Below are 20500 nucleotides of genomic sequence, written 5' to 3'. Positions count from 1 at the left end.
GCGCGTGCCGCATTAGGCCGTGAGCCTACACTCTATTGAAAGAACCGTGAGCGGAATTACTGACCCAATCCATCAAGGTAGCGCAGCTCCACTCGCGGCCTGCGACGGAGTGTCTTTATAGTCCATGGGAACGCAGTGCTAACACCTACGATGGCGCTCTTCCGGCACTCAACGAGTTGAGTAACCGGATGAATGTAGATACTCTTAGTGGCCGCGTTCATTATGGGGATCAACGTAGCTATAGGCACCCCAACTGTGAACGACTGATACTCATTGCTAGCCGCTCAGTCGTCTGGGCCGTCTGGACCCGCGGCTACTACGGCGGGCTCAAGCGGCCCGAGAAGGGCAACACGATGCACATCCTGCGTCTGGCCGTCGAGGAGGACGAGAGCGAGGCCAACGCCGGCTCCAGGGCCGCCGGCGCCGCTGACGACGACGCCTTCGTCCAGGACGCCGTCGAGGCCCTGCTGCGCCTCGCCCATGCCGAGGCCGCCGAGTGGCGGGTCAACAACATCGAGCTGTGGAACCCCGACCCGCGCGTCCGCGCCCTCATCGAGAGGGCCGGCATCCCGCACGAGTTCGTCGAGCGCGAGACGGAGAGCATCGCGAGCCTCATGTGGTACGGCGAGGGCGAGGTCGAGTGGGTTCTCAACGAGAAGTTTGGCTGGTGCTGAAATGAAACGCGAATATACACAGTCACAACCCGCAAGGTCTAGAGTTCGGAAACAAAACCGAGACATGTATCCGCTTGGAGAGTCTTTTGGGTAAAAGAGAAAAAGAAACACAAAGGTGATTTGGTTTGGCTGAATAGCAGCAGCCGCCGGCTCACGCCTTATTTGCTTCTTTTTTCTCCTTTTTTTTCTTTCTTTTTCTTCGATGCATACCTATATATAGATGTATGGATTGATGGATGGATGAATGGTTGAATGGTATGACTTCAAGGAAAGGAAAAAATAGGACACCCACCCTCGCACTCCGTGAGGTTGGTGGCATGACAAGGTATCATTAGCAAAGTGATGATAATCTATGAACCGTCTACACCTTCAACATTTCTCCCCACTTTGGCTCATTTTTGCTCTTGTGTTTTTTTTTAATCAAAATCTTTACAAATCCTCGCCGCAGCTGCCACGACCTCTTCAGTGACCGTGTCCGTCGTCCTCCGCTCTCTGCTCGGGGTCCAGCTTGATCAGGGTATCGATACGCATGATGCTGATGCAGGCCTCCACCGCACTCTTGAGCTGTCTGATCTTGCTGATGGTGGGCTCCAGGACACCGGCCTTGATCTCGTCAATCACCTTGCCGCGCACCAGGTCCAGACCGTAGTTCTTGTACGCCTTCTTGCGCGCCACCGTCTTCTCGTCCTCGTTCGCCTCGCCCTCCTGGATGCGCTGCGAGAGCGCGTGTCTGGAACGCAACTGGGCGACGAGTTCTGACGCGTCCTTGGCGGCGTTGACGGCCAGGGTCTTGGGGATGACGAGCAGCGACTGGGCGAACTCGCCGATGGCCAGCTGCTCGCGCGAGCCGACAGTGCCGGCGAACTCCTCCAGGTAGATGTGCAGGGCCGTCTCGACGGAACCACCGCCGGGGACGATGCTGCCGCTCTCAAGCGTTCTCTTGACAGCGTTGAGGGAGTCGTGGATCGACCGCTCCATCTCGTCCAGGGTGAAGTCGTTGGGGCCACGCAGGATGATGGACGCCGAAGAGTGCGACTTGGTGCCCTTGACCAAGATGCACTCGTCGTCGGAAATACGCTCCTGGACAACCTCCTCGGCGTGTCCGAGGTAGGACGGGTCGAACTTCTCGTCGCCGTTGAGGTCTGACAGTGTGCTGAGCATCGTGGCGCCCGTCGCCTTGGCGATTCTTCGCAGGTCCTCCCTCTTGCACCTGCGCACACCCATGGCGCCCTTCTCCACAAACGTCTTGAGGACCATGTCGTCGATACCCTTGGTGGTAAGGATAACGTTGGCGCCGGCCTTGAGGATCATCTCTACCCTTTCAAGAATCATGCCCGACTCTCTCTGGCGGATCTGCTCCAGTTGCTGGGGGTCGTCGACCGTGATCTGCACACCCAACTTCATGCGCTCCTTCTGAAGGTTCATGTCCAACACTGCGATCTTGGCATCCTGTATTCTCGTCGGCATGGCCTGCGAGGCGACTGTGCAGTTGAGGGCGTAACCCTTGATGAGGAGAGACTCGAGCGAGCCCTTGCCGTGGGCCTTGAGGATGTTGACGGCCTTGACAGGGTACTTGGTCTCGTTGCGGTTGTTGGTCGACTTGACGGCAAGCATGGCGTCGACGACCATGTTGGCGAAGAAGTCCGAGTCGGCGCCGATGATCTTGCTGGACATGGAGGTCTTGGCAATATTGACGAGGGATTCGCGTCCGAGGTTCTCGACCTTGATGCTGATGTTCTCGTTCATGTACTTGACGGCCTCGCGGAGGGCGAGTCTGTAGCCCGTAATGATGGTAGTGGGATGTATGCGGTTTCTCATGAGCTCGTTTCCTCTGCGAAGCAACTCGGCGGCGATCAGGACGACGGATGTGGTGCCGTCACCGACCTCCTTATCTTGTTGTTGGGCCAGGTCGACCAAGATCTTGCCTGCGGGGTGCTCGACGTCCAGCAAGCTGAGGATAGTAGCGCCGTCGTTCGTGACCGTGACATCCTATGCCGGGGGGGTAAGCGGGGTCCAGGGGAGGGGGGTTCACTGAACGTACACCAATATCATCCACCATCATCTTGTCGAGGCCGCTAGGACCGAAGGAGCTCTTGACGACATTTGCAATCGCTTGGGTCGCGAGAACTGCGGGTTGGTCAGCGAGGTGAAGCTGTGATGGACGCATCGCATCGGCGGTGGCAGGAGAAGCATACCATTCTGGTCTCTGATGTCGGCGCCGGAAATCTTCTGGCCGCCGAGGAAAAGCGTGCCGCTCCCTGATTGCTCAAACATGGAAGCCATTTTTGCGCCTCACTGCCAGCGGTTGTGGTATAATCGCGGGATGGAGAGGTGGTGGATTTCGGGGGGGTGTCGACGGTGTGTGTGTCCCTGGACAGCAATAGAAGCTTCTGTGCTGTGTGCCTGCCTCATCCTCTCTGTTCCCCCCCCCTCGACGCAACTTTTTTTATCGGAGCCGGGGTTGTTCCAGGAACCGGGGATGTGGCTGATGCGGCTTATCTTATCGGGGGATGCGTACACGTACCGGTACGTACCGCGCAGGTTGCAGAAAGCAAGCTGCAACCGCGCCTCCTCCCAGGTCAGAGGTGAGCGTGTGAGTGTGTGGCTGAAGCAGAGATAAGCAGTCCCGGCGCCCCACTCTGCGGTCCGTGTGGCTGAAGCCCAATTGACCCCTCACTGCTGCTGCCCACCCAACAGCTACACGACACTAAACACACGACTCACATTTCCAGTGCGGGGCACTTTTTTCCCGCTGGATCGCACCGCACCGCACCGCCCTTCTCTGCCCAAATTCTCAAAGTGACTCAGGCCGACCTGGTCACCACGCCGTCAGTTGTATAAGTCGAGACTCCGACACCCCGATACCCCTTTGCCGAGACGACTCCGCGAATTGCAGTCCAATACCGCAAACATGGCCGACGCCTCCGCCCCGGCCCCCGCTGCCGCTCCCGCTCCCGAGCAGTCCAAGAGCGCCTTGAAGAAGGCCGAGAAGCAGGCCAAAATGGCTGCCGAAAAGGCTGCAAAGGCCGCCAAGCAAGCTGCCCTCCCTGTCGTCGGCGGCAAGAAGACCGATGATATCTTGGGAATTACCGTCAAGAAGAACGAGGACTTTTCTGCCTGGTACCAGGAGGTTGTCCTCAAGGCTGAGATGGTTGAGTACTACAACGAGATTTCCGGCTTCTTCATTCTGCGCCCGGCCTCCATGTACATCTGGACCGTCATCCGCAAGTGGTTCTCCGAGAGAATCGAGGACATGGGTGTCGATGAGACCAGCTTCCCCATGTTCTTGTCCTCCAAGTCGCTCGAGAAGGAGAAGGACCACGTCGAGGGCTTCGCCCCTGAGCTTGCTTGGGTCACCAAGGCGTAAGTCTCAAACCCTTGGGCAATTGATTGCCCACACCCCCCCCTCCCACTTCGACATGCACTGATGGTCCTCCCTCCCACAGCGGTGACAAGGACCTCGAAGTCCCCGTCGCGGTTCGCCCCACATCCGAGGCCGTCATGTACCCTTACTACTCCAAGTGGATCCGCAGCCATCGCGACCTGCCCTTCCGCCTGAACCAGTGGAACTCGGTCGTCCGCTGGGAGGCCAAGCAGACCACTCCTTTCCTCCGTACAAGAGAGTTTCTGTGGCAGGAGGGCCACACGGCGCATCTCACCGAGGAGCTTGCCGGCAAGGAGGTGCTCGAGATTCTCGAGCTCTACGCCGGCGTCTACGAGCAGCTGCTTGCCGTCCCCGTCGTCCGCGGTACCAAGACGGAGAACGAGAAATTCGCCGGTGGTTACTACACCACCACCGTCGAGGGTTACATCCCTTCCAACGGCCGCGGTATCCAGGGTGCCACTTCGCACTGCCTGGGCCAGAACTTCTCCAAGATGTTCGACATCACGGTCGAGGACCCCGACAAGAAGGGCGAGAAGATCCACGTCTGGCAGAACTCTTGGGGTCTGTCGACCCGCGTCATTGGTGTCATGGTCATGATCCACGGTGACGACAAGGGTCTGGTCCTCCCTCCCCGTATCGCCAAGGTCCAGGTTGTCCTTATCGCCGTTGGTATCACGGCCAAGACGACCCCTGAGGACCGGAAGAAGCTGGAGGACAAGGTCGACGACCTCCGCAACGAGCTGCGCAAGGCCGGCGTCCGTGCCGAGTCGGATCTGAGAGACGGCTACACCCCGGCTTGGAAGTTCAACGAGTGGGAGCTTCGCGGTGTCCCCCTCAGACTCGAGTTCGGCCCCAAGGATGCGGCCAAGGAGGTGGTTGCCTTTGCCCGTCGCGACACGGGCGAGAAGGGCTCCGTCGCCCTCGCCGAGCTCTCCACCAAGGTCCCCGAGCTGCTCGAGACCATCCAGTCCGACATGTACAACAAGGCCGAAAAGTCGTTCCGCGAGCACCGACTCGTTCTGACGGAGTGGGACAAGGTCATCCCGGCGCTCGACACCAAGAACGTTGTCCTCATCCCCTTCTGCCTGGGCGGCAAGTGCGAGGACCGCATCAAGGAGCTCACGACCAGCGAGCCCCCCGAGAACGCGAGCCTCCCCGAGGGCAAGAAGCAGCCCAGCATGGGCATGAAGTCTCTCTGCATTCCCTTTGAGCAGCCCGAGGGCATCGTCGCCGGCGAGACCAAGTGCCTCAACCCCGAGTGCGAGGCCAAGGCCCAGAAGTGGGTCATGTTCGGCCGCAGCTACTAGAGAAGCACGATGGAATTGAAGAGGAGTTGCGGGTTCAGCATTTTTGGGACGGTGTCGGATAAATGAGAGGCACGGCGGGTTTGATTCGGGCCATGTATTGTAGAAAGCCACGGCCAAAAAGTGATTCGCGATACCAACTTACCTATGATTCAAACCCACGTATTCGCCATGTTCATAAGTGTGTCTGTCTGTCTATCTTTTCGTGCTTGCTTGCACCTCACCGGACCACAAGCTGATGTCACAAGCAAGCATAAACAGACGTGGTTTTGTTTGTCCTGGCACTTTGCATCTTGTATTTCATCACGGAGACGGCATCATAAACCCGGCCGGAAGCCAAGTCCAGGACAGCGACGCGCACCCCCCCTCCCCTGTCACTCGGACCGTTGTGGGGAATGATCATGATGGCTCATTCAATGGTCATCGCCCATGCTGCCCGAAGAGGAAGGTCTCGGCCCCCTCCCCCGGTGTGACTCACACATCCCTCTCCGTTTTCCTCTCACGAGAGATACTCGGTAGTAATTCAAAAGCACAAATCTATGATTCTCCGCCCAGTCCCATTCTACGACGGTGCCGGAGCCGATAGATGGTACCGAATGGGGTCCACCTTCTGACTCACTGTGTATGGAGTCCTGTTAGGGATTCGAGGGATTCGGCGGACGGATGGGCGAACGGATAACATCCAGGCGACATCTTTCCTACTGTTTTTTTTATTATTAATTTTCTTTCTTTAAGCAACACGCCCCTGGTCTGCAACTATGGATTGCGAGGCGAAATATCGCTTCGGGTTGAGGGGGTCCCGGTCGTCGCCACTATGTGATTTCGAGTTTTGTTCCCTGTCATCTTACGTGCATACCCATGTCAGCTTATACCGCGTGACAGAAGAGTATATAACGTCCGCATTCTCGTTTTCGAATGAGGAAATGTTCCTTGCAAGCCAGCCCTGGAGCAAAAGGTTTATACCAAAAAAAAAAGATAATAAAACTCTTGCCTTTTCGATGCTGCCCACGACAGCCACGGCAACCACCGACACAAACAACAACCCAACCACCACCATGGAGGAGCAGTCAACCAGCTCCCGCTTCAAGCTCTCGGCCACGTCCTGCGGCGCCTGCGCCGTCCACTTCGACAACCCCGAGACTCGACGTGCCCACTCCAAGAGCCAATGGCACGTCGCGAACCTCAGGCGCCGCGTCGCCGGACTGGGGCCTCTGACTGCCGAGCAGCACGCGGCTCTTTCCGGAGCCACCGCCGCGCCGGCTGATGGGCCCACACCCGAGTGTGACGCCGACGACTCCTCGTCTTCCCTTTCCGACGCCCATCTCAGCGACGATGAACCCGACGATGACGACGACAACGACGACGAGGCCTTCGCCCCAGAAGTCTGCCTATTCTGCAACGCACATTCAGGGTCGTTTGACGACAACCTCGTGCACATGGGCAAGACGCACGGCATGTTCGTCCCCAGCCGGGAGAGGCTGATCGTCGACCTCGAGACCCTCCTCCGGTATCTCCACCTCATCATCTTCGGGTACCAGGAGTGCCTCCAGTGCGGCACGCAGCGCCGGACCGCCGCCGCCGTGCAGCAGCACATGCTGGGCAAGGGCCACTGCAAGTTCGACATCACGGCCCAAGACTCCGAATTCAGAGACTTTTACGAGGACGCGACGGAGGCCGGGGACGGCAACAGCGGAGGAGCGCGAGAGGACAACGACAAGGCGAAGAAGGCCATCGCCGACGCCGTCGAGGGGGGCAGCGGCCCCGTCCGTCTCCCGTCGGGCAAAACGCTCGCTCACCGCTCCGCCCCGGCGCCGTCCCGACAGAGAACGAAACTCGGCCCTGCCGGGGGCTCTCGTCCCGACAATCTCCTGCCGGAAGGAGGCCCGCGCGCGGACGAGGCCGACGCGAGTTTCCGCCTCACGGCGCCGTCTGCCCCCGGAACGCAGCGGCACGCGGACGCCGAGCTGGCCCTCACCCGCGCGGAGAGGCGCGGCGCCGTCTTCGAGACCCAGCTCGCGCGCCTGGGCGCCAAAGACCGCGCCACCCTGGCCCACCTCCCGCCCGCGGAGCAGCGGAGCGTGCTGCTGACGCAGAAGAAGCAGTTGGACAGGGCGGACAAGGCGGCGCGGAGGCTGCAGACGCGGCTGGAGATGAAGGCGAACAAGACGGCGCAGGGGCACTTCGTCAATGACGTGCCCGGGAGGGCGAACGGTTGACCTACGAGTTCTTTTGCGCCGGCGCTACGTACAACTTTGTGGGCTGGCGATGTATGTACGCCTGAGCAAATTCACGGATACTGGAGGAATCCGTCCACACTTTACCAGACGGCAGTAACGTAACCGACACAAATGTATCGCGTATGGCCAAGCAAAGAACTGACCAAGGAATACGTCGAGGGGCGGCATATTTCTGCTTGCAACGTCCAATTCTACTCTCATTGCAGCGCTTGCGGTGGCGCTAGACGCATGCCGGTGCTAGAGGTCAGCAAGGAGGCATGATGAAACGCGAGGTTGGACGTAATGATCTTTACTAATGAATCTTCATACACAATAAAAAGAGATGTCTACTCGCTCAACATGTCTTTTTCATTAGCATTCGCGAGTGAGTTCATCGTGAGTAAATGTTAGGTTCAATTGCTGTGAAACAACTGGAAGCATCGCTTCGGGGAGGGACAGATCTAAGCTGTGCAAGATAATCTGTTTTGGCCCCTTTTACCTCCAGATAGGGTTGGGCTTGTCCATGACTTTGAAACTGCCCTGTATTCTTTGGAAAAGTGTCTGGTCAGATGGCTGGACTCGAAATCCCGTGCTGCTCCTACGCCCCGGATAGTGGCGTGCCGTATTGCGCTTGTATGGGCTGGATTGTTCAGCAGCCGGCGCATGTCATCGATGGTCTTGGCGAGTGAGGGTGAGTCCGCTATGTCAGAATCCCCTTGGTCCCATTCCCGTTGAAGGACATCCGGCAGTGAGGGTTCATTGCTTGTTTCGCGAACGATTTCAGTGAGCGCAGACGGGACCTGTCGAAGCGCAATTCAACACTCGTCCTCAGACCCTTGGGATTAATGGCACCATCTTATTGTTTCTCTCCAAGGCCACCGACTTCACGTCCGCTTCGGAAAGCGACATTCATCGCGACAAGGAAGGAGTACAGGCACGCCAGGGCACCTGGTCAGGAAGCTAAACACGTGGGTGGTACAGCCGCCATGGCCGTTTCCAAATGTACGGCGACGAGCCTCGGGGACATGGCAAAGGGGGCAACTGGAAAGGTGGCCAAACTGTGGCTACCAGGGGAAGTCGAGCTGTCTAGTGAGATCATCCAAGAATACCTCTCACCTGACCTTGGGCCTCTGGAATTGAATTCAACGAGAGGCTGGACGGAAACCTCATTGATCCTCACAAATACGTGAAGGAAAGATTGGCCGATAGGTTAGCCAAAGTAATAGGCACCGGATCTGTCGAGTTGTCCCTTAAGCTAGAAGAAGCAGGTAATCAAACCCTCGGGTGTCCGAATCACAAAATAGATTTGGTGGACAACCCGGACATGGCTGACCGAGATGTCTGCCTCGCTCTGTCCAGGCTGGTCGCCTACCCTGCGCAAGGAACTCGTGGACATGCCGCAAAGCAGAGACAGTCCGAAGCCGTGCAATCTACACGGCAAGATGTACGTTTACGGACCACGACTAACTGTAGCTCAACGGAACCCTCCACAGCGGAAGCAAGGTCCTGCAGGCGTTCGGCGCATGGGTTACGCAATAAACTCGAACCCAAGGAGCTAATCGGCGCATGCCGGAGCGCGGCCAGTTTGACAACGGTATTACCAAGCGTTTGGAAAGCCCCCAATGAGCAGCCGTCTCGGGTCCCCGCAGAGCATGGAATGTCTTAACCTGGCGGGGTGTGGCCGCGGCGTGTGCATGTGGGAAACAAACGGAACGAGAGGAGAGTCTGGGGTATTACTCTCAATTCACTTGCCAGTCCAGTCAGTCAGCCCGCCCAACCCATCGACGAGCTGGGGAAACGCAACCCAGCGAGTGAAGAAGGCCAAAAAGTCCAAGGCGGGTGCATAAACGAGCTTTGGATGGGAGAGAAACAAGGAAACAAAAGGCGGACCGGTGCCGGACCCCGGTCCGGCCATCAAGGTGCCCCACGCCGTGTCGAGCGGGGGCCGAGGACCCGGATGGCTCACCGGCTCAGCCCCCCCCAGCTTCCAACCTATGCCAAAAAGTCCTCTTCTTCCGACCTCACCAAACCCGCGAGACGCTACTACTTAGGATCTCTTGGCCATGGAGACCTGTGTCTGCGGCCGAGCCTCGCTATTCGCTACGCCATCGAACTGGCCAACGGACTCGGCGGACACAAAGGTCATCGCGAGCTTGGCTGAGCTCTCCGCGCCTTGGCATCACCAGGCTAACACCCGCAGAGTCAAGAGTGTTCTAAGAAGGCAATCGTGACCGATACGGAGGGCTCCACTGGAGGGGATGTCAGGACCAACTTTTCTTCCCCTACATCAAAGAAGCTTGCTTGTACGCCCACGCGAAGAGGGGAAATGGGAGGGATGAAGACGTTACCCGACTAGGAGAAGCAGCCAAGAGTGCTGGCCGGCTGGCCGACAAGCGCAGAGGCACGGGGAAGTTTTTGTCAGCGGCAGCAGCGCGGAACAAGTCATGCCTGATCAACACATACACGCGGGCGACTAGGCTCCATGGGTGGAAAGGATTCATCTGCCCACGGGCATGATCGAAGGATCGAACCCACGCAGGTTCTCTGCAGGACATGGCTATCAAAGTCTTGGCTCAACGACTCGACGAGCCTGTGGGGGGAGCTGTCATTGGAAACCCGGGAAGATGAGACCGAGAAGAGAGGGAAGAGTGAAAACTGTGATTCCATGCGGCCATATCGCAGCTATAAAAGACCGTTGCTCGCCCTAGCATCAACGATTGATTCTCAAGCTCAAGCCCAAGTTCTCACTTCTCCCCAGCTCAAGCTCGACCCGTCCCGCAGCAGCTCATCTCATCTTCAAGCTTCACTCGGAATCACCTCACCCTCTTCGACACCTCAAAAGCCGAGATGATGTACGGCGTCGCCACCGCGGCCCTGCTGCTCTCCGCCCTCGCGGACGCCACCCCCCTCGCCCGCCGCCAGGCCCCCGAGACCGCCCCCGCCTCCGTCCCCTCCGCGGTCGCCGCCCCGACGTCCCAGGCTCCGCCGTACGACTGGTCCGCGGGCTGGCAAAGGGCCTTCCCCATCCACCAGTCGTGCAACTCGACGCTCCGCGCCCAGCTCGAGGCCGCCCTCGCCGAGACCCAGCAGCTCGCGGCCCACGCACGCGACCACATCCTCCGCTTCGGCAACTCGTCCGAGCACGTCCGCAAGTACTTTGGCGACGCGCCCACCGCCACCCCCGCCGGCTGGTACGACCGCGTCGTCAACGCCGACAAGGCCGGCATGACCTTCCGCTGCGACGACCCGGACCGCAACTGCGCCACCCAGGACGGCTGGGCCGGCCACTGGCGCGGCGCCAACGCCACCCAGGAGACCGTCATCTGCCCGCTGTCCTTCGAGGTCCGCCGTCCGCTCTCCTCCGTCTGCGGCCTCGGCTACACCGTCGCCGGCTCCAAGCTCAACACCTACTGGGCCACCGACCTCCTCCACCGCGTCCTCCACGTCCCCCTCATCGCCGAGGGCGTCGTCGAGCACTACGCCGAGGACTACACCGAGGCGCTCGCCCTCGCCGAGAACAACGCCACTTACGCTGTCGTCGACAGCAACGCCCTCCAGTACTTCGCCATCGACGTCTGGGCCTACGACATCGCCGCCCCCGGCGTCGGCTGCTCCGGCGAGCTCGAGGAGGAGGAGGAGGAGGAGGAAAAGCCCGCTCCCACGACCACTGCCATCGGTTCCGCCGCCACAACACCCGCCGCGACCTCCAGCGCGCCCCAGGAGTGCCACACCCACGCCGACGGTGTCCTGCACTGCGTCTAAGTGGAATCGCCCAGTTTCTTCCTTCTTCCTCTGCTTCTCGACTCCATGACAAGGCACGGGGCATGGACCGGAAAGGTAAGGGAGGAAATAAAATTCGAACGTGAAGGAGCCGAGTAAGAGATCACGAGAAACCTGCGACATTTTGCCATGCATGCCGGAACGATACCACTGGATTCAATGATTAGACGAATGAGGAAACATTCCAAACGGCTTTTTTTATGAGAGGATTTCTTAATGCACATAGGCCTTAGAACAAACACCCTCGTTATTTATAATAATAATGCCATTGCCTGTCTGAACAGTATGCCGCTCAATGTTTCCCCATCTTCCTATCTTGAATGTTTGAGGAAGCATGCTCTGGACCACTCTCGAGTCTCCTTGCTTGTCTATTCCCACACTCCGCCGGCCTGATTGACTCGTCGCTCAACCGTTGGTTAGCCCCAACTGCTCTCTCTGCTCCGGAAGCGCCTGTACACTGACTGATGTGTCTGTTATTGTATCATGATCATTAAACCAATCACTAGAAACCTAAAAGGAAGCTCCCCAACGGCACTGCGCTATGCAAATATTTAGTCCACAATCAAACCCTCCAAAACATTCATAGCTTTGCTCCCCTCGCTCTCGAACTTGCTGACCATCGCCTCGCACTCCTGGCGCAACTTCGCCTCTGCCTGGTCTGCGTTGTGATGTATCCACTCCTCGACCGTCATGCGCTTCTCGGGGCTCGTCAGCTCAGAGCCCTTGTGCAGCAGTCTGTCGACAGGGTTCCTCTTGTCCGACTTTTCAGGAGATCCGAAAATGAGGTCAATGTCGACCGGGTTCCAAGGCGTTGTGCTCTGGAGGCTAGCCAAAGCTTTCCGTTTACACGGGGAGCTTGGTCGCGCCGGAGTGGATGAGACGGGTGCGTGCGTCACCCGTTTCTGTGAAGTGGAAGAAGGCCTCGACGAAGGAGGCTGGTTCTCGGCATCCGACGATTGAGGAGAAGGCGAAGGTGAAACCGCCGCTTGCCGAGCAGACTGGGCAGGCGAAATGCGAGGCGTCCCATGTTGGTGCTGAAGACTGTGACGAGCCGAAGATGCGATGACGGGTGAAGAAGGAGGCGCCGGTGAGCTCTCCTTTGGATCGCTTCTTGGCGTGGGCTCCGGCTCGGGTTCAGATTCGACCTCTTGCTCCACTTCTGGTTCGCGCTCTTCTTCAAGTTCCTCTTGGACCTCCTCAGGTTCGTCTCCCAATTCGTCTCGCTGGTCGGCAGGTGCCGGCGTTTGCCTTGCAGAAGCAAACGACTGATGCACCGAGGTGTCCGCAGACGCTGTTTCTTCCTCAGCTTTCGGTTCAGCTTGAATCTCAGCCTCGGGTTCAACAACCTCAACCTCAACTTCAACTTCTTTGGCTTTGCCAAGATTTTCTAAAGAAGCACGCGAGGCGAGAGATGCCTTCGAGGGGCGACCGCGCTTCTTGCCCATGCTCGTACGGGCAGGCTTCGTGATGACAGTGGCAGTGCTCAGCTCGTCTTCCTCCATGGCAGCAGCCTCCTCCGTTTGGGCCGGCTCGGCGGGCACTTCCGGCTCATCCTCTTCAACGGGGGCCTTCACAGCCTTGGCTTTCTGCGCCTTGGTCTGTTTGGACACCTTGCGGGTTCCAGCGGCCTTGCGTCCCTTCTTTGGCACTTGAACCATCTCGGACTCATCAATCGTCATCTCGGCCTCAAGCTGCTTCATGTCTTCATCCACATCGTCCTCATCCGCGACGTACGGCTCAGCATCGAACATTTCACGGGTTTCCGAGGGCTCAGGGCTAGCGGCAGCACCGGAGCCAGCGCGGATTTTCTTTGCCTTTGACTTTGGTGCGGGTACCTTGTTCCGTTCAGAGTCGGAATCTTGCATGATGTCCTCGTCGTCGGTCAACGGACGCTCGAGATCGGCCTCTAGCTGCCGGGTGATCTCGTCATCGTCTTCGGGGAAAGCGCCGGGGGCGGCTCGCGAAGACGCGACCGAGGCTGTTGATCTCTGTGACGTCCCCGAGGCTTTACGCGTTCCCTTGGTTCCGGACGCGTTTGCAGTTTTCCGGCCTTTGGGCGCCTTCGCCGGCTGTGGTGCATCGGCAATGCTGATATCTTGTTGTGATTGCTCAACCATTGAGTTCTCAGCCGTGGCTTTGCATCGACCGCGGGCCGTCCGCTTCTTTGGAGCGGGTGCCTCAGAGACGGCAAGCGCAGACTCGTCCACCTCGTCGCTTGTTCGCTTGCGTCCTCGTGCTGTTTTAGGTGGAGGGGGCATCACCTCCTCTTGCGGCATCGCTTCGTCTTCAACTACCTCGACAGGCTCGTCCTTCTTGGCCTTGGTCTTCCGGCCCTTGGTGGCTGTCGAGGCCTTCTTGGCGCGCGCGCCCTTCTTCCCGGCCATGGTGGACGTTGTCGTCAGAACGCTGTCGTCGTATTCGGCGGGAACATCAGTCATGGACGTGATGTCAGAAGCGGCTGTCGCTACGGACTGCACAGAGAGCCTCGATGCTGTCTTGGAGCCTCTAGCCGCCTTGCCCTTGGGCTTCCGTGTGGCGGCGTATTGATCCACCAGGGCGAAGTAGGGGCAGGAGGGTGATCGGTTGAAGTGCTCGTCCCTGTTACGGGTCAGTCATGCCCACCGCGATGGACTGCTTGGGTACGTACATTGGCTTATCGTTTTGTTCCCAGCCGTCCAAGGCAAGCTCGCAATAAGTGCATGTCGTCATGTCGTTGTATTCAATGGAAGGGGTGTACTTCCAGCCTGCCTCGGCGAGCTAAAGACGAGAGTCAGCAGAGGAAGGCAGGGTCGCGATGGAGCGGCTGACCTGCTTGATCTTGTTTTTCCAGCCTCTCTTTCCTTCGTGGGGCCACCGTCCGTCAAAGGTCGCCTTCCTGGCCTCAATCATCCGGGTGCTGGCCGGGTCCTCGGTCGCGAGGTCGTTGATGTTGGCCTCGATGCCTGCAACAATGGCCCAGCCGCAATTGGGAGAGTGCTTAAGATGCTCCTCAAGGGGCCTGTCGCCTTCTTCCCAGCCATCGAGAGATTTGTTGCAAAGGAAGCATGCGACGTTATCGGGGTTATCGGGAAACGGTCGCCAAACGAAGCCTGCTTTCGCGAGCTGGGAACAGGGTCAGCACACGCCTTCTCCTCAATTTCGTTCTGCATCCAAGACGCACTTCTCCGGGCACGAGATATTTCATGTGCGGCCAAGTCAAGTTCTTGCCACCCTTAGTAGCGCCAGACTGGCGGCGCTTCGGCGCAGGATAGACCTGGTGGAAAGAGCCTAGACGGCCCTCGTATGTAAAGTATTCGTTCGGGACCAAGCCCTCGAAGGCCAGGTTATCGGTCATGATGGGCTATTTCGTCGTTATGGTAGCTATAAATGTCGAGCTTCGGTCGGAGTGAAGCTGGTCGCGATCGGAAGCGCGAAACGGTGGCGCAAATAGATGTGCACAGGACGAACGAACGCGTCGATCGCAGGGAGCAAATATTAGTCGCAAGTAAGATGCATCGGATCGTAAAAGCTCGAGCAAAAGTCGCGTCGGTTCGAAGGGGAGTAGAGATGTGTGAAGATATTGTCCGAGGGGAAGAGTAGAATTGGCTAATGGTCGGATGCGGGAATGTTGAAGCAAGCCGGGGTCGGTAAAGGCGAGGGCAATTCCGATCGCGTTTGTTTACATTCAAACTTCTTGTTCCCGTTGCTATTAGTTTAGCTGGTGGGTCCAGCGGGGTGTGGCTGAGCAGTCCGAAACAATTTGTGGCTGAGCAAGTCGAGAACGAGTGCTTATGTAACACGGACTCAACATACCTACAAACAAACCAGCATCACACACCACCATCACCACCTTCAAAACAAAACAGTCTTCACGTAATCGTTGTATTAGGCCTAGTAGTCTTCAATGCCATGTGTAAATCTGTGAAGACGTTCTCGGCGCGATGGAGAATGAATCTGCAAATGACCAGCTGCCATCTCCAAATTCCGATCTTTACACTCGCCCTTCGTCAACATATCTCCGTCTTAGCAGAGCAAAATTGTTTTCTCAAATAGTCCGAGCCACGTCCAACAAAACATAAAGTCTGGAGGCGTAAGATCACGGACGGTATCATTCAGCTGGCTTTGACAAATCCGTCGCCAATTCCATTTCTCTCGCCAATATGCCAATTTCCTTGGATTCAAACAGAAGCGAATGGCGGCAGGATACACTCATTCTTCGTTAGTCAAGCTTGTCCTCCATCCCTGATCTGTACCCAGTAGTCGTGGGGTATCTCGAGGAGCAAGTCGGCAGCAAAGCTAGGAACGCTTTTGAGTAAAGGAGCGATCCGATCATCGCCCTTGCAACTCATGATGCTTGCCATGTCAGATATGCAGTACTTAGCGAGTAGCGACCGCAGAGGGTCGTTGTGGATTGTATTGTCGTAGACGATGCGGATGGTATGGAAAAGGGCAGCAAACAGTTGATCGGCAGTAGGAGCGTACAGTAAGGTTAGACGGATCTTGCGATAACAGAGATCCTTGAGATCGGTGATGTTGTACTTGTTCGCGAGAATGTACAGGTTCGTGTGTGTGCGAAAAACGGTTTCGTAGTCGGTAAGGCGATGCTGCTGAATATCCATGAGCCATGCCTCAGTCGCAAAGCTAGACTCGGTGACTGCTCCATCGGAGGCCGGTGTGTTGAGAGAGAAGTGCTGCTGGCAAAATCTGTATTGAGCACTCGACTTTTGTGGACTCTCGTCACCTTGAGAAATCTCCAACATCCATGTATGCAGAGAGATTGCCGCTTCGACCTCGTTGGTGTTTGTCTTTCGCTTCACGATATCCACTTTGGCAGGCGAGGAAGCATGTTCTGTTGCCGTCAGAATACTCGGTCGGGATGAAAACGCATGGAAGAATTAGATGAATCGTTACCACTCTTGATTTTTTTCTTCTTAGCAATCTCAGGACCAGCAACCATGTCTTGAGCAGTAGCCTGGCTTATGTCGCCCGTTCTGGCGAGCTGGGGAATGGTGTAATCCTTGTTGTACGCGTACTCCACCAAGTTGACAAAAGTAGATGTCTCGACGTTGCTCCAAGTCACAATCTTTTCATTCTCGCCAGGTTGGCTGAAGCTCACAATGGAGCGAAACTTCTCCGATAGGGTGGCAATACTCATGGAATGAACTGTGAACTCGGCTTTCTCAGAGCCGATGATGAACTTGATGATTCTCGACTTGAGAATACTATGCGATATCAACAGGTGTCATGCTCCGAGACTGGTTTTGGTTCAGCCGACTTACTCCTCCATGTCTCTCTTTCGTTTGAGAGACATCGTGACGGTTTGCGGAATTAACTGACGGCGAGTGTTGCAGGTACAGAAAGTTACTATTCGAGTGGGCGAGTTGAGTGATGTACGTGAAGGTGGAAGAAGATTTCGGAGTCTGGCTTGAGGCGACCGAGAATTTAAAGGAAGGAAAGAAGGAAGGAAGGAGGTTTTTTTTTTTTTTTTTTTTGGTGTTTTTCTTTCGTCCCTTTCCCCAAAGTCTAACCAACAGGTAGGTACAGCCTCCCACGGCTATTCACGGGGCTGTTGTCCCAAAACCAGCCATACCTCCGAGCCAGAAGAGAGGGAGGGAGGAAGGAGGGAAGTCGGAGAAAAAGTTAGAAAGCTCGGCTGTGAAATTAGAACGGCTGCCTGTTGCCGGGTCCCTTCCAACCTCAACGGCTCCCAGAGCTCACGTCGGCCTGCCGCGAAACCTCCAAGCTGATTGATTCATTCTTGTCGTCACCGCCGAATGCCGACGGCTCGCGGCCCAGAGCGTTCCCCTCGTTCATTGGCATCAGGGGCCGAAGCCTCGTCTCCTGGGAGGACGATGAGGACGTTGTCAATAATACTGCCCTGAAAAAGCATTGTCTCCTGCGGAACGAGACCGACACGGGCACGGTGACGATGCATGTCTAATTCCCGCAATCTCGTCCCCTCTACGAGGAGTTGCCCCGAAGTAATATTGTAAAAGCGCTCTAGAAGGCTGATTATGGTACTCTTGCCACAACTAGACGCGCCGACGATGCCGACTAACTGACCCTTGATAGTCCTTAGGTTGAGGTTGTTTAACGCCGGGTGATCGCGTTGATTAGGATAAGCGGACGTCACATTGCGGAACTCAACAGCGACAAAAGTTCAGAACTCAAAAACGTGACACTCAAAAATCTTTCCGCGGGAAACAGCAGCGGCTGCTTGGGTATATTAATTCTTTGAGTCTCGGGTGAAGTTGCATCTGCTGATGTATTAAGTCAACTCAACATTGACCAAATACCCAATCCCTGACTTCTCGATACGATTCCCTCTTGAGTCTCTGCCCAACAAGGTACACAAGAGGAGCCTATCACTGCGAGAGCAACAGTGTAGCTGTGGATGTGGGCGAGTTTGAGTGGCCGGAGAGGTCCAGAGCCATCTATGTTTGTAGAGCTTTACGCGGAACGTCGTATTACTCGTAATGTTAAACCCATTGAGAAAGCTGATTTATACCTAGGTAGAGATATTTCTGATACCGCCGACCAACTTAACATATCGGCACGGCATATGGTTCAATCATGGCCCTGGCCACTGATATACAGAGCATACCGCTAAACGTGACTCTTCTCGCTCTTGCCCCGGATCACTCTGCTCAAGTCGCCGACGGGGAGCTCCAGCGGGAAATCCAAAGAAGCCAGGAGGATGGCGAAGATCAGCCACCACCCAGCCATACAAGTCGCGAACGCACAGCCACCGGCGCCCTGAGAAAGCAAAAAGTCAGTTCAAGTCCGGTAGTGCAAAGAGCGGTCCCCCACCCCCCCCCCCCCATACATCATAGCACCCAGAGGGCAAACTCACCTTGAGTAGCTTGGCGGCATACGCCGCGTTTCCGGTGTAGTCCATGGCCAGGAACCAATACGCGGCCGTGATAAGGCAGAAGGCGGCAACGAGCGTCAGGAAGATGATGAAGAAGACGACGTTGGTGCGCAGCGAGCAGACGAGGAACACGACGCAGATCATGGCCATGGCTAGGGTGATGAAGCCTGCGGACACATCGTGGTTAGCTCCATCTGTCCATCACAAGCGCGCCTCCCGTCTGCGAGAAGGGGGGGGAGAGACACTGTCCGACGACTCGACGTACCGAAACTGGCGTTGAATCCCTGGGTAGTCAGCCCTGCGGCTCCGGATGCCGCACCAGCGGGGGCGTAGGAGGAGAAGGCCGCGAAGGAGGGGTTGAGAGTCGCGCCAAAGGTGAACCAGAAGGCCGAGAAGGTGAAGAAGACGACGGAGGGGAAGGTATTGCCGAGGATCCATTCAAGGAGGCCACCGACGAACATGAGGAGACCGCCGAAGAAAAAATACGAACCGCTGAAAGGGAGCGTTTGGTCACCGTTAGCTTCCGTGTACGGAATAGGGGGGGGAGAAAGGCGAGAAGGGGAGGGAGGCGAGGCTGTGGACTTACATGCCGGCCGCGCCGCTGCCGCCTGCGCCGCGCCACCCCATGAGGTCGCAGGCCAGAGGCGTGAGCGAGAGGAGGAATCCGACGATGGCGCTGTTCCGTGTCAGCCAACGGCGTATACAGCTTTAAAAAATAAAAAAAGGGGAGAACCCGGATCGAGGCTCACATTGGTGTCGGGTTGCCAAAGGTCTTGCGGAGGTCACCCTTGACTTTGTTCTGGGGTGAGAGGTACAGCTTTTCGAACAGCTCCGGTGACATGTTGACGGACCCGGCCGTCTTCATCCTGTTGAGGGCATCGTCGCGGCTTGCGTGCGGGGCGATGTAATCTGCGTCGGGGTCGTCGTAGCCGTTGGGCACTCGGTGCGGCTGGTTGGACTGGTGTTCGGGGTGGCGGTGTTCTCTGTGGTACGAGTCGGAGCGCAGCTCCTTGAGCTCTTCCTTGTGGTCCATGGTCGACATTCTGTGGTATCCCGATTATGTGCTAGTACTATCTTGTGCAATATGGATACGAAGATGTAGGCGGTGCGATGACGGTGCAAAAGCTTCCCGACGAAGGAGGACAAGAGATGACAGCACCGGTGATATAAGACAGAACGGGTCCATTACAGGAGCCCGTTGATATGGACGGCCCGGATGGAGTTTAACGGCCCTGGTCCTCCTGCAGGAAGCATCCATCGCATCCCACCCACACTTGGACGTTGTTCTAACACATACGTGCAGACAGGTAGACCAGGGTAAACGGCCATAAGCTCTTGGCAAGGTCCTGCTAGCAAGTAGGTTCAAGCGGACGCATCCAGCACCCGTAGCGTCGAGACGAGACCACGGAGAAGCTCCCCGACCCAATCCACTTACCGACGGCAGTGGAGCAATCGGCACGCGACCTGCAGGATTCGGTTCAGGGGATGGTCCTGCAATATGGCATTGGCTTGATATAGGATCTGCGGTGAGTGACTCGTGGACGACTAGAGAAAGTGTATTGGGGCAAGCGGGAAGCGGGTACGTATATCTGTGGTTCGAGATACGCTGGAGATGGGAGGGATGGACGAAAGGATGGCCGGAGCGGGCGGAGATGGAGGCGGGAGGACTGACAAGGAGGAGGATACTGTGTATCGTGTCTCTGGCGAATGATGTCAAAGAGGCGTCCAGGGAAGGTTCCCCGGCAGAGTCTCGGATTAGCGGCCGCAAGGAGGGGAGAGCTGCCATCTAGTCATTGACCCGGGCACGAGCGCCGCTTGGTACATACCGGTACCATTGCGGATGTGTTTGTGCCCAGGTGGAGTTGGCAGGAGGCTTTTCTCCAGACGAAAGCTCACTCGACGAATCTCGACGCGTGGAGGCAAGGGCTTTAGCGACGTCCTGCGTCTACGACATGGTTCAACGGAGGTTCTTGTGACACAGAGACTCCATTGGTGTTTGCCGCTAGCAAAGTGGGCTGCCGGCATTCGACGGCACAATATGGAGAGAGACCATGGGAACAAGCGGAGCAGAAAGTATAGGTTCACCGGGATCGTCAAGAAGCTCGACTGGTTTTGCATCCGTGTACAAGTTTCATGCGGCCGTCTCTCGTCTCCATACACGAGGAGGTCCTATTATGTATTAATTAGTGGGCGTCAAGTCGCGGGATGCATGCCTGGTAGGCCGGGAAGAGGGGGGTAACGAAACCTGGGGTTCGGCTACGGGTTGATTGGTTGGTTGGCTGGTTAGTCTG

The 20500-nt window shown here is 57.0% G+C and overlaps 8 protein-coding genes across 8 annotated transcripts in view; 4 read left to right on the top strand and 4 right to left on the bottom strand.

The window, feature by feature from the left end:
- GLRG_07280 (uncharacterized protein) overlaps positions 1-674 on the top strand; it is a gene marked incomplete at both ends in the record, with an annotated part of 1251 nt that extends 577 nt beyond the window's left edge. Inside the window, one exon of the mRNA XM_008097965.1 lies at positions 245-674. Coding sequence (XP_008096156.1) covers positions 245-674 — 430 coding nt within the window. The remainder of the gene's footprint in view (positions 1-244) is intronic.
- Positions 675-1136: 462 nt separating this feature from the next.
- Positions 1137-2957, bottom strand: GLRG_07279 (T-complex protein 1; the record flags this gene model as incomplete). The annotated part of the gene is made up of 3 exons (XM_008097964.1): positions 1137-2663; positions 2716-2801; positions 2870-2957. The coding sequence occupies 3 exons, from the start codon at positions 2955-2957 to the stop codon at positions 1137-1139; spliced, it is 1701 nt and encodes a 566-aa protein (XP_008096155.1).
- Positions 2958-3585: 628 nt separating this feature from the next.
- On the top strand, positions 3586-5366 carry GLRG_07278 (prolyl-tRNA synthetase; the record flags this gene model as incomplete). Its single annotated transcript, XM_008097963.1, has 2 exons — positions 3586-4037; positions 4121-5366. The coding sequence occupies 2 exons, from the start codon at positions 3586-3588 to the stop codon at positions 5364-5366; spliced, it is 1698 nt and encodes a 565-aa protein (XP_008096154.1).
- Positions 5367-6418: 1052 nt separating this feature from the next.
- GLRG_07277 (uncharacterized protein) lies at positions 6419-7579 on the top strand (the record flags this gene model as incomplete). Its single annotated transcript, XM_008097962.1, has 1 exon — positions 6419-7579. The coding sequence occupies one exon, from the start codon at positions 6419-6421 to the stop codon at positions 7577-7579; it is 1161 nt and encodes a 386-aa protein (XP_008096153.1).
- Positions 7580-10426: 2847 nt separating this feature from the next.
- GLRG_07276 (uncharacterized protein) lies at positions 10427-11341 on the top strand (the record flags this gene model as incomplete). The annotated part of the gene is made up of 1 exon (XM_008097961.1): positions 10427-11341. One exon carries the CDS (start codon positions 10427-10429, stop codon positions 11339-11341), a length of 915 nt encoding a protein of 304 aa, XP_008096152.1.
- Positions 11342-11910: 569 nt separating this feature from the next.
- GLRG_07275 (AT hook domain-containing protein) lies at positions 11911-14693 on the bottom strand (the record flags this gene model as incomplete). The annotated part of the gene is made up of 4 exons (XM_008097960.1): positions 11911-13957; positions 14007-14116; positions 14168-14461; positions 14520-14693. The coding sequence occupies 4 exons, from the start codon at positions 14691-14693 to the stop codon at positions 11911-11913; spliced, it is 2625 nt and encodes an 874-aa protein (XP_008096151.1).
- An 868-nt stretch (positions 14694-15561) lies between these two features.
- On the bottom strand, positions 15562-16649 carry GLRG_07274 (uncharacterized protein; the record flags this gene model as incomplete). The annotated part of the gene is made up of 3 exons (XM_008097959.1): positions 15562-16187; positions 16250-16560; positions 16618-16649. 3 exons carry the CDS (start codon positions 16647-16649, stop codon positions 15562-15564), a joined length of 969 nt encoding a protein of 322 aa, XP_008096150.1.
- A 1295-nt stretch (positions 16650-17944) lies between these two features.
- On the bottom strand, positions 17945-19251 carry GLRG_07273 (GPR1/FUN34/YaaH-class plasma membrane protein; the record flags this gene model as incomplete). The annotated part of the gene is made up of 5 exons (XM_008097958.1): positions 17945-18094; positions 18192-18376; positions 18475-18701; positions 18796-18885; positions 18959-19251. The coding sequence occupies 5 exons, from the start codon at positions 19249-19251 to the stop codon at positions 17945-17947; spliced, it is 945 nt and encodes a 314-aa protein (XP_008096149.1).
- Positions 19252-20500: the final 1249 nt, after the last annotated feature.

The sequence above is a fragment of the Colletotrichum graminicola genome, assembly GCF_000149035.1.
Source record: "Colletotrichum graminicola M1.001 genomic scaffold supercont1.29, whole genome shotgun sequence".
Classification (NCBI taxonomy): Eukaryota; Fungi; Ascomycota; class Sordariomycetes; order Glomerellales; family Glomerellaceae; genus Colletotrichum; species Colletotrichum graminicola.
Note: the sequence above shows the minus strand (reverse complement) of the source record. Positions and strands in the feature narration are given on the sequence as shown.